The following is a 12723-nucleotide window of genomic DNA, read 5'->3' as shown; positions in this document are numbered from 1 at the left end:
TCACAAAGTCAAGCACCTCGGAAACTTCCATTCATCATGTCTTTTTCTTTTCCTAGATTCATGACAATCAGCAGGCTAAAGAGTATACATTGGTGATTTTAATGTAGTGCATTTTCTTTCCAAGTCTCTTTTTATTTTTTTATATTCACGCTTAAAATGCGGTATTATTATTAAAATATTAAAATAACATTTCTGTTCATTTTTGAAGTTTAGTAATAATAGCTCCCATCTAATGAGCATATTATTTGGGTGCCTGGAGAAATTATTTTTCCCAGATGTTTTATCTTAACTGCCACTGTAAAAGTATAAAATGTTAAAGTAGATATCTCAGCTGAAGAGTCTGCATCACATTAGGGAAATGCTTTCTCTTTTACCGCGGAAACAGCCGCAGTCGTGCTGAATATAGCTTATATTTCTACGGGAAGAGTGTGAATACTAGTTGTCAGTTATCTGCCTCATTTCTTATGTTTTCAGAAGTTATTGAAAACTCTGGTGTGGAACAGAGGATGGCATTAGGATTTCAATGTTTAGTTTCAATGTTTAGCAATGTTTTTTTTTTAAAATTTTTTGTTGAAGTGTCCCACTCAGTAGAATACCTTCTACACAAAGCAATGTTGCTTTTAGAGAGCATTTTAAAATTTTGACTTGTGTTGAGCTATTCCCTTCCCAAAACTGTTAGGAGGCATCCTGGGAGAAGGACTGGGAACCTGAGAGAAGGGAGGTCGGTTGGGCACCGCAGTGAGCTGAGGAGGTCTGCTTAGTTGGCATTGTAGGAAAGCCGAACGGGACCCACATATGGAAGAGGGTGCAGATTCATGACCCCAGAAGGCACAACTACAGACCTTGGAAAACAATGAGATGGGGGTTCTCCCTGGCTTACTAATCAGTGTGTGTTTGTGTGCGTTTGGTGCACATAATCACAAGGACTGTCCAGTAATGCAGTAGACTTGAGGACGAAGTAAGTTTCTGGTCACTGAAGGTATTTAAGCTGAGACTACGTGGATTCCTGCCAAGAGATGCTCTAAAACACATTTCTTCACTGGGTTTATTCACTCACTCAGTCACTTTATTGAGCCCTTCCTGTAATAGGACAGGCACTGTGCCCAGTGCCGAGGAGACAGAGACCAATATGGCGGGGAAGAGGTTGGATTACATGACTTTGAAGATCCCATTCTGGCTCTGGCTGAAAGAAATCGCTTGATGCTTCTGTTTCTTTTGCCTTGACAAAGTGTGGGGCCCGGATTTGTCCATTTCTCCGCATTTTAACCTCTCCAGCATGTTACTCTCGTGTCTCCTTCTGTGACGTGGATACCATCGCTTCCTATCATGCTCTGAAAGATTGTAGGCCATTAACTTAATGTACATGGCAATATTTTATTTCCCCTGCTTTTGAACATAAAAGTTAAAGTTGAATGTAGACTCAGGTTTTGATGGGAAAACATTGATTTTTTTTCATGGCAAACGTTTGATTTCATGCTGGCTTACGTAAGTTTTTAAAGGTTCAAGATATATCAGAAAGTATAACAAAAGCACACCATGCTTGTTAAACGTAAGGCGATATTATATATTTACGTTGTTGGAAGTTTGTTGTACTTAAAACGTATGTAGAAGAGTCGAGTTCTAAGGTTACGCTTATTTCTCTGAAGGGAGCTCTAGTTTGTGTATATTGAGATATTGGATCTCCAGCTCCAACATTTGCAAATTGACTGCAAATCTGGGCTAATTCTGTTTCTGCCTGTGGATATGAGATAGTACCAGGAGAAGTAGGGGTGCCAAGAACAAACTGTGCAGATGGGAGGTGATATTGGGGTCTCGGTGCATTTTGGCCCATCGAGTAAGCCAGCTGTTGGTTTGTTTCATGTCTAGGTTTGGAATCCACCCAGTTGCAGGCCGGATGCCCGGTCAGCTTAATGTGCTTCTGGCCGAGGCCGGGGTGCCGTATGATATTGTGTTGGAAATGGACGAGATCAACCACGATTTTCCAGGTAAGTGACGGGGCCCATGGTGACATGGAAACCTTCTTAGTGTGAGGAAAGTTGTGCCAGTCTGAGGACGTAAACAGAGGTGTTGCGGAAGACCTGCTCGTCTGACGAAGAGTCACCCACTTCTTACGGGGACACAGGTGACATTGAAGAAGTGAACAGGACTAAATGAGGCTCAGTAGCTTTGTAAGCAGCATAGTTGATTTTCTTCCTGTGAGGAGAGCGGAAGGATGGTGCAGTCCTGGGAGGCCGCCCGGAGGAGGTGCAGTGCCCAGGGACTCAGAACACACCTGGCTTGGGAACCTAGGCCCTGACACTCTCGTGACCTTGAACTAGGTACTCAGTGTTAGGTTCCTTGTTTATAAAATGGCTGTTGGTAATTTAGCGTCTGATGCTTGCAGTGTTTAGTGGTTTCCAGTTGTACCAATTCACAGTCAGTAAAGTAGTCCTCTGCTTTCTTTAAAGCACTAGGACTTCACTAGGGAAGGTACTGTACTTTGTGGCTGTCGTGGGGTATTTGTTGAATGCTAATGATATTTGGCCCAAGATTATGTTTGTTAAACTTAAACCAGTTTCCTCTGGCAAGTATCCACTGTAAACTTAAAAAAAATACTCTTTATTAGAGAAAAAATAATGAAATTTGTGTATGTCTCGATTCACTTGGGCATTTTGGCAAAGTTCTGAGGTAGTTTATATTATAGTGCTTAAAAAGGGAATTTAGACCATTTTAATTTTATACCTCCTTTCAAATTTCACTGTTGCTAAATAATGTGTGAAACCTGCCAGTTCCAGGAATTATGGACACAGGTTTAATATAGTGCAGACGCTTAGACCATTTTCTTTTTTTTTTATTTTATTGAATTTATTGGGGTGACTTTGGTTAATAAAATTATATAGGTTTCAGGTGTGCAATTCTGTAATACATCATCAGTGTACTGTATTGTGTGTTCATCTCCCCAAGTCAGTCCGCTTCCATCTCCATTTATTCCTTCTTTACCCTCTTCCACCTCCCCTGACCTTCCTTTCCCTCTGGTAGTCACCATACTGTTGTCTGCGTCTATGAGTGTTTTTCTCTTTGCTTAATCACTTCATCTTTTTCACTCAGTCTCCCCTACCCCCACCCCTCTAACAGCTGTCAGTCTGTTCTCCATATCTGAGTCGGTTTCTATGTATTTTGTTTGCTATTTTATTCATTATATTCCACATATAAGTGAAAGTATATGGTACTTATCTTTCTCTGACTAGCTTATTTCACTTAGCATAATACTCTCCAGATCCATTTATGCTGTCACAAAGGGTAAGATTTCCTTCCTTTTATGGCTGGGTAATATTCCACTTTATAAACGTACCACAGCTTTTTTTTTATCTACTCAGTCAGCTACTGATGGGCACTCTGGCTGCTACCAAATCTCGACTATTGTAAATAACGCTGCAATGAACTTAGGGGTGCATATATTCCTTCACGTTATTGTTTTGGTTTTCTTTGAATATATATACCCAGAAGTAAAATTGCTGGGTCATGATGCAGTTTCATTTTTAATTTTTTAGAGTTAACTCCATACTGCTCTCCACCATCTGCATTCCTGCCAACAGTGCATGAGGGTTTCCCATTCTCCATGTCCTCACCAACACTTGTTTATTGATGAGTGCCATTCTGACAGGTGTGAGGTGATAGCTCATTGTGGATTTAATTTACATTTCTCTGATGATTAGTGATGTTGAGAATCTTTTCATATGTCTATTGGCCATCAGTATGCCCTCTTTGGAGAAGTGTCTGTTCAGGTCCTTTGCCCATTTCTTAATTGGATTGTTTTTTTGTTGAGTTTTATAAGTTCTTTTCAAATTTTGGATATCAAGCCCTTATCAGTTGTATCAGTAAATTATCATTTCATTGATGGTTTCCTTTGCTGTGCAGAAACTTTTTAGTTTGATGTAGTTCCATTTGTTTATTTTTTTCTTTTGTTTCCCTTGCCCAAGGTGACACACCACAAAAAACATTGCTACAAAAAGTATATGAGACATTAAATTGCATTTAAGTGGTTCATTGTAGAGGTTGAAAAGGAAATGCAAAGATTACAAAATAACGTAATTGGGAGGATAATTATGGGATGACAAAAGAACTGTCTAACGTTCCGTTAGGTAGATCCATTGTGGGGAAGGAAAGCATAAATAATGCAACAAGCTCCAGTCAGGATGCTCTGGTTTAGATGCAGGACCTATTGCTTTTTTGCTGTATGCTATCAGTTAAGCTACCAAATCTCTCTGAGAAGCTCATTGGACAGTGCCTGGCACAAGTGTGGGTTGTTATAAAGTCAGATCACTCTTATTTGCCTGAAAAGAAGCAAAAATGACTCCCTTAAGATTTATATTTTCTCCTTTTGCTTTTGCTATGTAGACACTGATTTGGTCCTTGTAATTGGGGCTAATGACACTGTGAACTCGGCAGCTCAGGAAGACCCCAACTCTATTATTGCCGGCATGCCAGTTCTCGAGGTCTGGAAGTCAAAGCAGGTAAGGTTCCAGACTTTGTGTGTTCATTTTAGCAATCAAACCTCTTAAAAGGCTCACGCACAGAACTCTCCTTGGTCACTTGATAAGAAGTGACAAAGGTGTTTGGAGGCCCAGAAGTTAAGAGTATGTTCAGGGTCCAGGTCTGTTGACATGATTTCTGTCTGCTCTGTGGTCTCCAGCGAGTCCACACATGTGTCCCAATCTCGAGTACACCTAGATGAGATTATGTGGTCGGATTAGCAAAATCTGTAACCACAGCTGAAACAGGAGCTTTTGGAATGAGTCTGGCCGAATTCAAGGTCAAGTCCAGTGAAGCAGATGGCTTCTTTCTGGGGCAGTGAGTCAGTATCATCGCCTTCATATAGGAAGATGAGCACATTTTTTCATTGAATGGTGTTAAATTTGTATGTCGTGGTGGAGCATCTAGAAGAAAAGTGATTTGGAAATCGGATAACAGCATGGCACGAGGAAGCAAGCTGTGTGGGCACATATTACTTCTGAGAGAGCAAATGGCTGCACTCTAGGGAGCTCAGACGCTTATGAATCTCCCTCTGCCACAGCAGTGGGCATATCCTTCACCGCTCCAGAGCTGTAGCTGCATTAGAAGTACCACAATTACAGAATATACATTTCCCCTTCAATTTCATTTCTCTTGACTTTACAAATGCAAACATTTAAAGCTGTGTTTGTGGTGCATGAGTATATATGCCATGCATCGGTTCATGTGAATATGAAAAATTACTGCGTTGGTCATTAATGTTTGAGAGTTTGCAGAGTATGTTCTGGTACTAGTGCTATTTGAAGTGTGAACATATTTTTAGTGCTTTCATTTTGAGGTCAATGACATGTCTTAGAGGACCATAGGAAAGCTTTGCATTTCATTAAGAACTGACTTGATAATTTAGCAGGACCGCACTACCCATAATCTGTGTAATTGTAAATGTCTGTAGCATATCAGTATTAGAGATGGGCTTATCCCTTCAGATTTGCTCTGTAGGACTATAATATTAGGTGTTAGCACTCTCTTTGTGGTTGATTGCTCTTTGGGCTTTTGTGTTAGAACTTTCTAATATATTTTACCTTAAAGTGATGGAATAGAAATCATACTATTTTCCCACTCCACTACATTTATGTTAAAATTTGTAGTAGAAGCTTATGCACTATGCTTGTTCTCTAGCTCATTCATAAAAAGACGCTTATTTTTCTGACTGGAAAATGTCACATGTAGCCTTTATGGACAAAAGCACTGAGAAGAAAATCACTTTTAATCTTCCCACTTAGAGATAAACTATTGTCAACATGACTTTTTCTCTCAATGGTTTGAAAATATGGGCTTATTTTAGAAATTAAAGTTAGTACAGTGTACATAGGCATTAAAATACTCCTGGTATATTTTAAAATCTCTGTACTCAAGAGTTAGTAGTGGTACGTGCCTTGTTCAGAGTGAGGGCAGGGTGACGTTTGTGTGCCTGACACCTCCCAGCCTGATTGGCTAAATTCCCTCTCCCCCTTCAACTTCGGCCCTTAGGTCATTGTTATGAAGAGGTCCTTGGGTGTTGGCTATGCTGCAGTGGACAATCCTATTTTCTACAAACCCAACACGGCCATGCTTCTAGGTGATGCCAAGAAGACGTGTGATGCGCTGCAGGCGAAAGTTCGAGAATCCTACCAGAAGTAAATTTCAAAGATCAAGCTATTGTCTAACAGAGCCACCTCTTCTGTGGCTGTGGGAACAGGCAACAGAAGTATCAATCTAAACAGCTGATGCACATCTGCAGCAAAGCTCTGAGGAGAAAAGGAAGACCCCCAAGAAAGCAAACACAGGAAGAGTTTTCAAGGGCGAGATCCCTCAATTTCCCCCCCAAAAAAGGATTGAAAATTCTAAATGTCTTCCTGTGTATATATTTTTGGTGTTATGAATCAAAAGTATTTTATAAAAGGAGAAATCCATTTGGATTTTTAAAAATTCCTGCTCAGTAGCCAGTAATGTAAGAAATGAAGTCAAGGATTCGAAGACTTAACCAAACATGGATTTGAAAACTCTGATGCAGTGCAAACATTACAGGCACCTGTGTTTATGGTTTTTCAACAAATGTGACTAATTTAAAACTTTTATCATCTCCAGAGTTGTCCTTTGACCTTTAACCATATCTGAATCAACCATATCAAATTGGCTTCAGTTTTTCAAACTGTACTTTCAATTATAGATATCAGGGGTGTATTTTCTCACTTCTATTTTAATACATTAAAGGACTAAAGTAACTTTCCAGAGATGCTGGAAACAGTTAAATCATGTGCTTTGTATGTTTCATTAGAACACCAAACAAACATGATGTGAAATCAGTATTAATTGTATTTTTTAAAACCCCATTTCTAATCAGAGAGCTCTTTAATTTCAATCAATTTATAATGTGTAGTACTGTACTAAGTGCACTTGAATGGAATTCAACTATTTGCCTAATAAAATGAGTTCATTATGTTTGCAAGTGATGTAGCTATTGTCTCTGGCGACAAAATACTAACATTGAATGGCTCTGGTTGTTATTAACATGTGGGGAAGACTTGCTACTATAATGTAGATGAAATTAATCTGTTTTAACAGTTAGCAAAATATCCCCCCCCCCCCCCCCCCCAAATCAGAGTGTTCTTTTAGGTCTTACGTAATTGATCCATCACATTTGGGAGAAATGGCACTTTTTTTTTTAGCTACCTCTTTGTTTAAGCACCGGTATAGATCATGTCTTTTTGTGTGAAAGTGTAGATTTTCTTCATGATTTTGCTACATTTACATTGCCACAAGCTCTATATAGGTTGACTGTGTGACAAGTACTTGGAATACATATCTCGTTATATAATTAATTTGGCACTGAGTTTTTGGAAACAATTATTAACACATAAAAACTATAAACAAGAAAAAGAAATAACTGGTATGAAATGATGCTCATGTTTACTGATTTTACAACTCATAATATTTATTGGTTTGGTAGTCAATTTCTGTTCTCTTATTCCCGAAATTGAGATTGCTTGTGTGTGTATGTGTGAAAGCAGAAAAGAGTCCTTTTTAATTTTTCAGTGATAAATATGGCTTGTTAATGGAGCTCAGGTTATAAGTAACCTCAAGATTGAATTATATCATGGAAGTTCTACTAGAAGACAGTAGATAGTATCTTTATGCCTTTTTCTTTTTCTCAGAGTAGTTGTAGATATATCTGGAAAACAGTAACTTGGATTTTTTTCTTTTTAAATCAGTTTTTATTTTTCAATTACTGTTGACATACATTAATGTCAGTTTCAGGAGCACACCCCGGTGATTAGACATTGCATAACTTGACACTACTGTAACTACCCATTTGTACTTAATCCCTTCACCTTTTCCACCCAGCCCCCAACCCCTCTCCCATCTGGCAACTGTCAAAATGTTCTCTGCATCTATGCGTCTGTTTCTGTTCTGCTTGTTTGTTTATTTTGTTTTTTTTAGATTCAATTATTGATAGATACATATTCATTGTTATTTTATTGTTCATAGTTTTGTTTTGTTTTTCTCTTCTTGTTCTTCTCCTCTTCCTCCTCCTCCCTCCTCTGTCTTCTTTCTATCCCTCCTTCTGGAAAATCTTTTAACATTTTATGTAATACTGGTTTGGTGATGATGAACTACTTTAACTTTTTATTGTCTGGGAAGCTCTTTATCTGTCCTTCAATTATATATGATAGATTTACTGGGTAGAATAATCTTGGTTGTAGGTCCTTGCTTTTCATCACTTTGGATATTTCTTGCCACTCCCTTCCGGCCTGCAAAGTTTCTGTTGAGAAATCAGCTGACAGTCTTATGGGAACTAACTGCTTTTTTCTCTTACTGCTTTTAAGATTTTCTTTAACCTTTTGCATTTTAATTATGATGTGTCTTGGTGTGGGCCTCTTTAGGTTCATCTTGTATGGGACTCTCTGCATTTCCTGGACTTATATGTCTATTTTCTTCACCAAATTAGGGAAGTTTTCTGTCATTATTTTTTAAATGTTTCAGTTTCTTTCTCTCTTCTCCTTCCAGCATTCCCATGATGTGACTGTTGGAACACTTAAAGTTGTCCCAAAGGCTCCTTACACTATCCTCTTATTCTTTTTTTATTCTTTTTCTTTTTGCTATTTTGATTGGGTGTTTTTTGCTCCCTTATGTTCCAAATCGCTGATTTGATTCTTGGTTTCATCTACTCTGCTGTAGATTACCATCATTCTTCATTTCAGTTAGTGATTCTTCATTTCTGACTGGTTCTTTTTTATGTTGATGTTCTCACTAAGTTCACTGAGCATCCTTATAACTATTTTGAACTCTGCGTCGAGTAGATTGCTTGTCTCCATTTTGCTTATTTCTTTTTCTGGGATTTTGTTCTCTTCTTTCATTTGGGACGTGTTTCTTTGTCTTCTCAATTTGGCAACTTCCCTGTGTTTGTTTCTATGTATTTTATAGAGCATCTACATCTTCTAGGCTGACAGAGTGGTTTAATGTAATAGGTTTTCTATAGGGTCCAGTGATAGAACCGCCCTGATCACCCAAGCTGGGTGTTCGTGGTGCGCCCTCCAACTGGGCAGTGTACACCCTCCTCTTGTATTTGAGCCTTCATGGCTGTTGGCAGGGGCTTAGCCCCAGGCCAGTCAGGTGAAAGGCCTGGCTGTGGCCATTGACCACAGCCTGTGGAGCATCAGCTGTGCAGGAGCCCACCCGACAGAGCAGGAATTATTTCAGTAGGGCTTTTGTGTTCACTGACTCCACCCCTTGAGTGTGTCACTTGTGGAGGTGGTTGGATGGTCATGCTACAATGTGGTCTGAAGCTGTCTACTTGGTGTGTTGACTCTGGGGCCTCTCGGAAGGTGGAGGCCAAGGTCAGCCACCACTTGTGTTCTGCCTGGGGCCACCCAGCATGAGCTATAAAGTGAATGTAGATGACTGCTGCTTGTTCTGGGCTTGGAGGTGCCAAGGTGAGGCAAACTGAACCAAGGTTCGCTGCCACTAGTGCCAGGCCTGGGGCCACTTAGATGTACGGGGCACACTGAGGCCAGATGCTGCTTGTTTGAGAGATTTTTAGGAAAGTCTGAAGCTTGAGCCAAGACAGGCCATTTGTTTGGAAAAGCCACTGGAAACACTTTGGGTGGGCCTGAACATTGGGTAGGGTGGGTCTCAGGGAATCACCACGGTGGGGCAACAGTACTAGGCAGGTTAATGGAGTCTCAGATACGGTGCCCGCCTGGTGGCTCTGTGGGGGGAGGGCTCATCAAAGAAGCAATGTCCTCTGCTAGCACTTCTATCTGGGAGAAAGCTGCCCCCCCTCCCCAGCTCTCATCCTGTGCCAGCAATTCGGTTCCTTCCCATATGTCTCTGGTGTCTTCCGAGCGAAGGCCCCAGTACTGGAGCTCAGAGGAGGGGGGACAGTGAGTCGTGTGCAGGCCCTTTCACAGGGGCTTCCGGGCACCCACCAGCTCTTCTCCCTCAGCCTCAATCCCCGCTGGTTTTTACAGCCAGCAGCTATGGGGACTTCTCTTCCTGGCTCTGTCACCATAGGCTGTGGGGCCGGGTGTGGGGCTGGGAACCCTAGCTCCTCGAGGTGGATCTCCACAGCTGAGATATTCCTCCCGAATTTAAACCACCCCACGTGGATGCGGGAGCAGCCCGTTCACCTCTCTACCCCCCCAACTGGTCTCTGTGTAGCTCTTCGTTATCCCTCATTGTAGGACTTCCATTCAGCCCGATTTCAGGTGGTTCTTTATGATGCTGTTCTGTGGTTTGGTTGTAATTTTGAGGCGAGGACACAGTACCAGTGTTACCTACGCTGCCATCTTGCATAAGCCTCTTTTTTTTTTTTTTAAAGGAAATTCCTGCATTTAATTTAAACCAAAATAATCATACTTGGATTCATTAATTTATTTTTATCACTTATAGTAAATATTTATAAAATTTAGGATGATCTGATTCTTTAATATTCAGTAACCCTTTATCATCCATTTGTGTTAATTGAATTGAAAATTCATGCTCCAGTTGGTTTTAATTTACTTTGAGGTTAGGGTATTTGAAGGTTGTTTTTTTTTAAATATAATTTCTTAAATCAATGCTCCAAAAGGTTGTTGGTCTTGGATTATTAATTGAGGTGAAGTCTAAAATTAAGAAACATAATTTTCATTCATCCTATTTTATTATTTCTCCTTTTCTGTTAAATCATAGAACTAACTGCTAAGATATGACTTATTTTTATTGTTGCATTGTTAACTATATATCTTTTTGATATTCAAATATACTTTTTAAAAAATTTAATTGTATCTTATAGTCTGGTATCAAAAAAACCCCACTTAGGCAGTGAAATGCTAATGTTGATTTGTCCTTTAGGCCTTTTTTTTTTCTTGTTCGTCTTAAATTGGGAGTTTGTGTTTAAGTTACTTATCAAAGGAGAGTATATAAATAAATGGGTAAGTTTTAATTCAGTAAACATGCATTTCTATCTGTCTACCTAGCTATCTAACTTAGGACAGTTTTCTGGCATCTAAATCTTTTTACCATTCTATAACTCCCCCCCCCCCCCCCCCCAGGGATTAGAATAGAGAGGACTAATGGAGAGAACCAGTCTCTTCATGTAGCAGGCTTTTAGGCCTTCCCTGAGTCAGGGGTATCAGTTAAATATTTGATAATGGATGTAGAAAGTGGGCCTTGTCCTCTCTGATTCTATCTAAGTCCTGACCACCCTGACTTTTAGATTTCGCTATTTTTCTTGTCTAACACAAATATGGGATGCATTATGTATCATTCAGCTTTAGAGTTAGTTCAGTTTATCTGATTCCACAGTCATTTAATGTATAATTAATAACTCCTAACCCATGGGTTCATCTGATTTAGAGGCAAATTTTCTAGTCCCCGAAGACGTAAGACTTGGAAAGTAAACCATTTTAGTACTGGAAAATTGGACAGCTCTATTGTACAGCTAGGGAGAATAGTTCAAATATCTAATTTATAGCTCTTGCCAACAAATATTATTGGGTCAGAATGGTAAAAAACAACAACACACAACAAAACCCCAAACTCTTCATTTCAGTGGCAGCAACTTGCATAACCCAGCTGCTTTTTAGATTCTCTAAAGAGAACTAAGTTAATTAACAAAGAGAAAAAAATAAACTTTCCTAAGTGAAACTTGTAAAGTGTGAGTTTAGTAAAGCAGCAGAAATGGTAACATTTGAAACACAAAGCACTCAAGGTTGCTGTTCTTAAACTCTTTATCTTTCAGAAGAGGAATTGAATTTCTTCACTATTTAAGTGATTATAGACATTTAACGTGGTGTAGACTGTTAATTCTACATGGAAATCTTTTGGATGCTGGTAAAATGATGATGTAGGTGATAAAACAGAGATTAGATGTTTGAAACGCTTACATATAAAGATTAAGATAGTGGTAGGGAAAAATAGATAATTTCTTTGGGGGTGTAGTGGATAGGTAGAGGAAGGTCAGTTTATTATTACGGAGAAATACAAAAGCTTAAACCCTAAGCAATGGGGAGCTGTTACATCTCTGTCATGTCGATTGTCAAAGCATTGTTCTATGTAAAATATTTACACTTTGTATTCTTGCCAGAGATTACAACATTGAACTTTGCTTTCTAGTACTTCTCAAAGTGTATTTGTGAAGAATAATACTCATAGAAAGACTGCTTCAAGAAGAGGGAGTCCAGTGTGTCCCTAGATATTGCATATTTCACTCACAGATCAAGCCAGACCTTCCCGGAGCTGGGGACCTGGGTGGCATTGTTTTGGGTCAAGAAGTAGGCCATTGTTTTCTATCCTACTTTGTTTTCCTACAGGAAAAGCAGAACTTGGAGACTTCTGCAATAAGATGTACAACTAGACTTAGCCAGTGAACTTTTTTCTAAACCAGTCCTTCTCTAGAACTGATTTTTGATAAGCCCTTGCGTGGCTGTTAGACCGCTGCCCCTATTGCAGTGCAGGGGGCAGAGCGGTGCCTTCCACAGTGCGCATGCCCACACTCAAGACACTCGCTGCAGGTTCCTGTGCCTGTTAATTCTACACAGACCCTGGGAGCCTAGTGCCCTGCTGGACACACAGGCAGCATCCTCCCTGGCTTAGACCTGAACGGTCCCACCCCAGACTCTCCAGAGAACCAGGAGGAAGTGTGACTACATCGTCCCCTTTTATTATGTCAGGAGGGAGGGGATCCCTCCCCCAACCCCTCGTGAAACAGAA

General features: G+C 39.9%; 1 protein-coding gene across 5 annotated transcripts in view; it reads left to right on the top strand.

Moving 5' to 3' along the window:
- Positions 1-6350, top strand: part of NNT (nicotinamide nucleotide transhydrogenase) — a 97595-nt gene extending 91245 nt beyond the window's left edge. For all 5 annotated transcript variants that reach the window (XM_066378035.1, XM_066378023.1, XM_066378006.1 and 2 more), the window contains exons 20-22: positions 1867-1985; positions 4378-4493; positions 6022-6350. In XM_066378035.1, coding sequence (XP_066234132.1) covers positions 1867-1985; positions 4378-4493; positions 6022-6171 — 385 coding nt within the window. In that variant the 3' untranslated portion in view covers positions 6172-6350. The remainder of the gene's footprint in view (positions 1-1866; positions 1986-4377; positions 4494-6021) is intronic.
- Positions 6351-12723: the final 6373 nt, after the last annotated feature.

This window comes from Saccopteryx leptura, chromosome 1, assembly GCF_036850995.1.
Source record: "Saccopteryx leptura isolate mSacLep1 chromosome 1, mSacLep1_pri_phased_curated, whole genome shotgun sequence".
NCBI lineage: Eukaryota > Metazoa > Chordata > Mammalia > Chiroptera > Emballonuridae > Saccopteryx > Saccopteryx leptura.
Note: the sequence above shows the minus strand (reverse complement) of the source record. Positions and strands in the feature narration are given on the sequence as shown.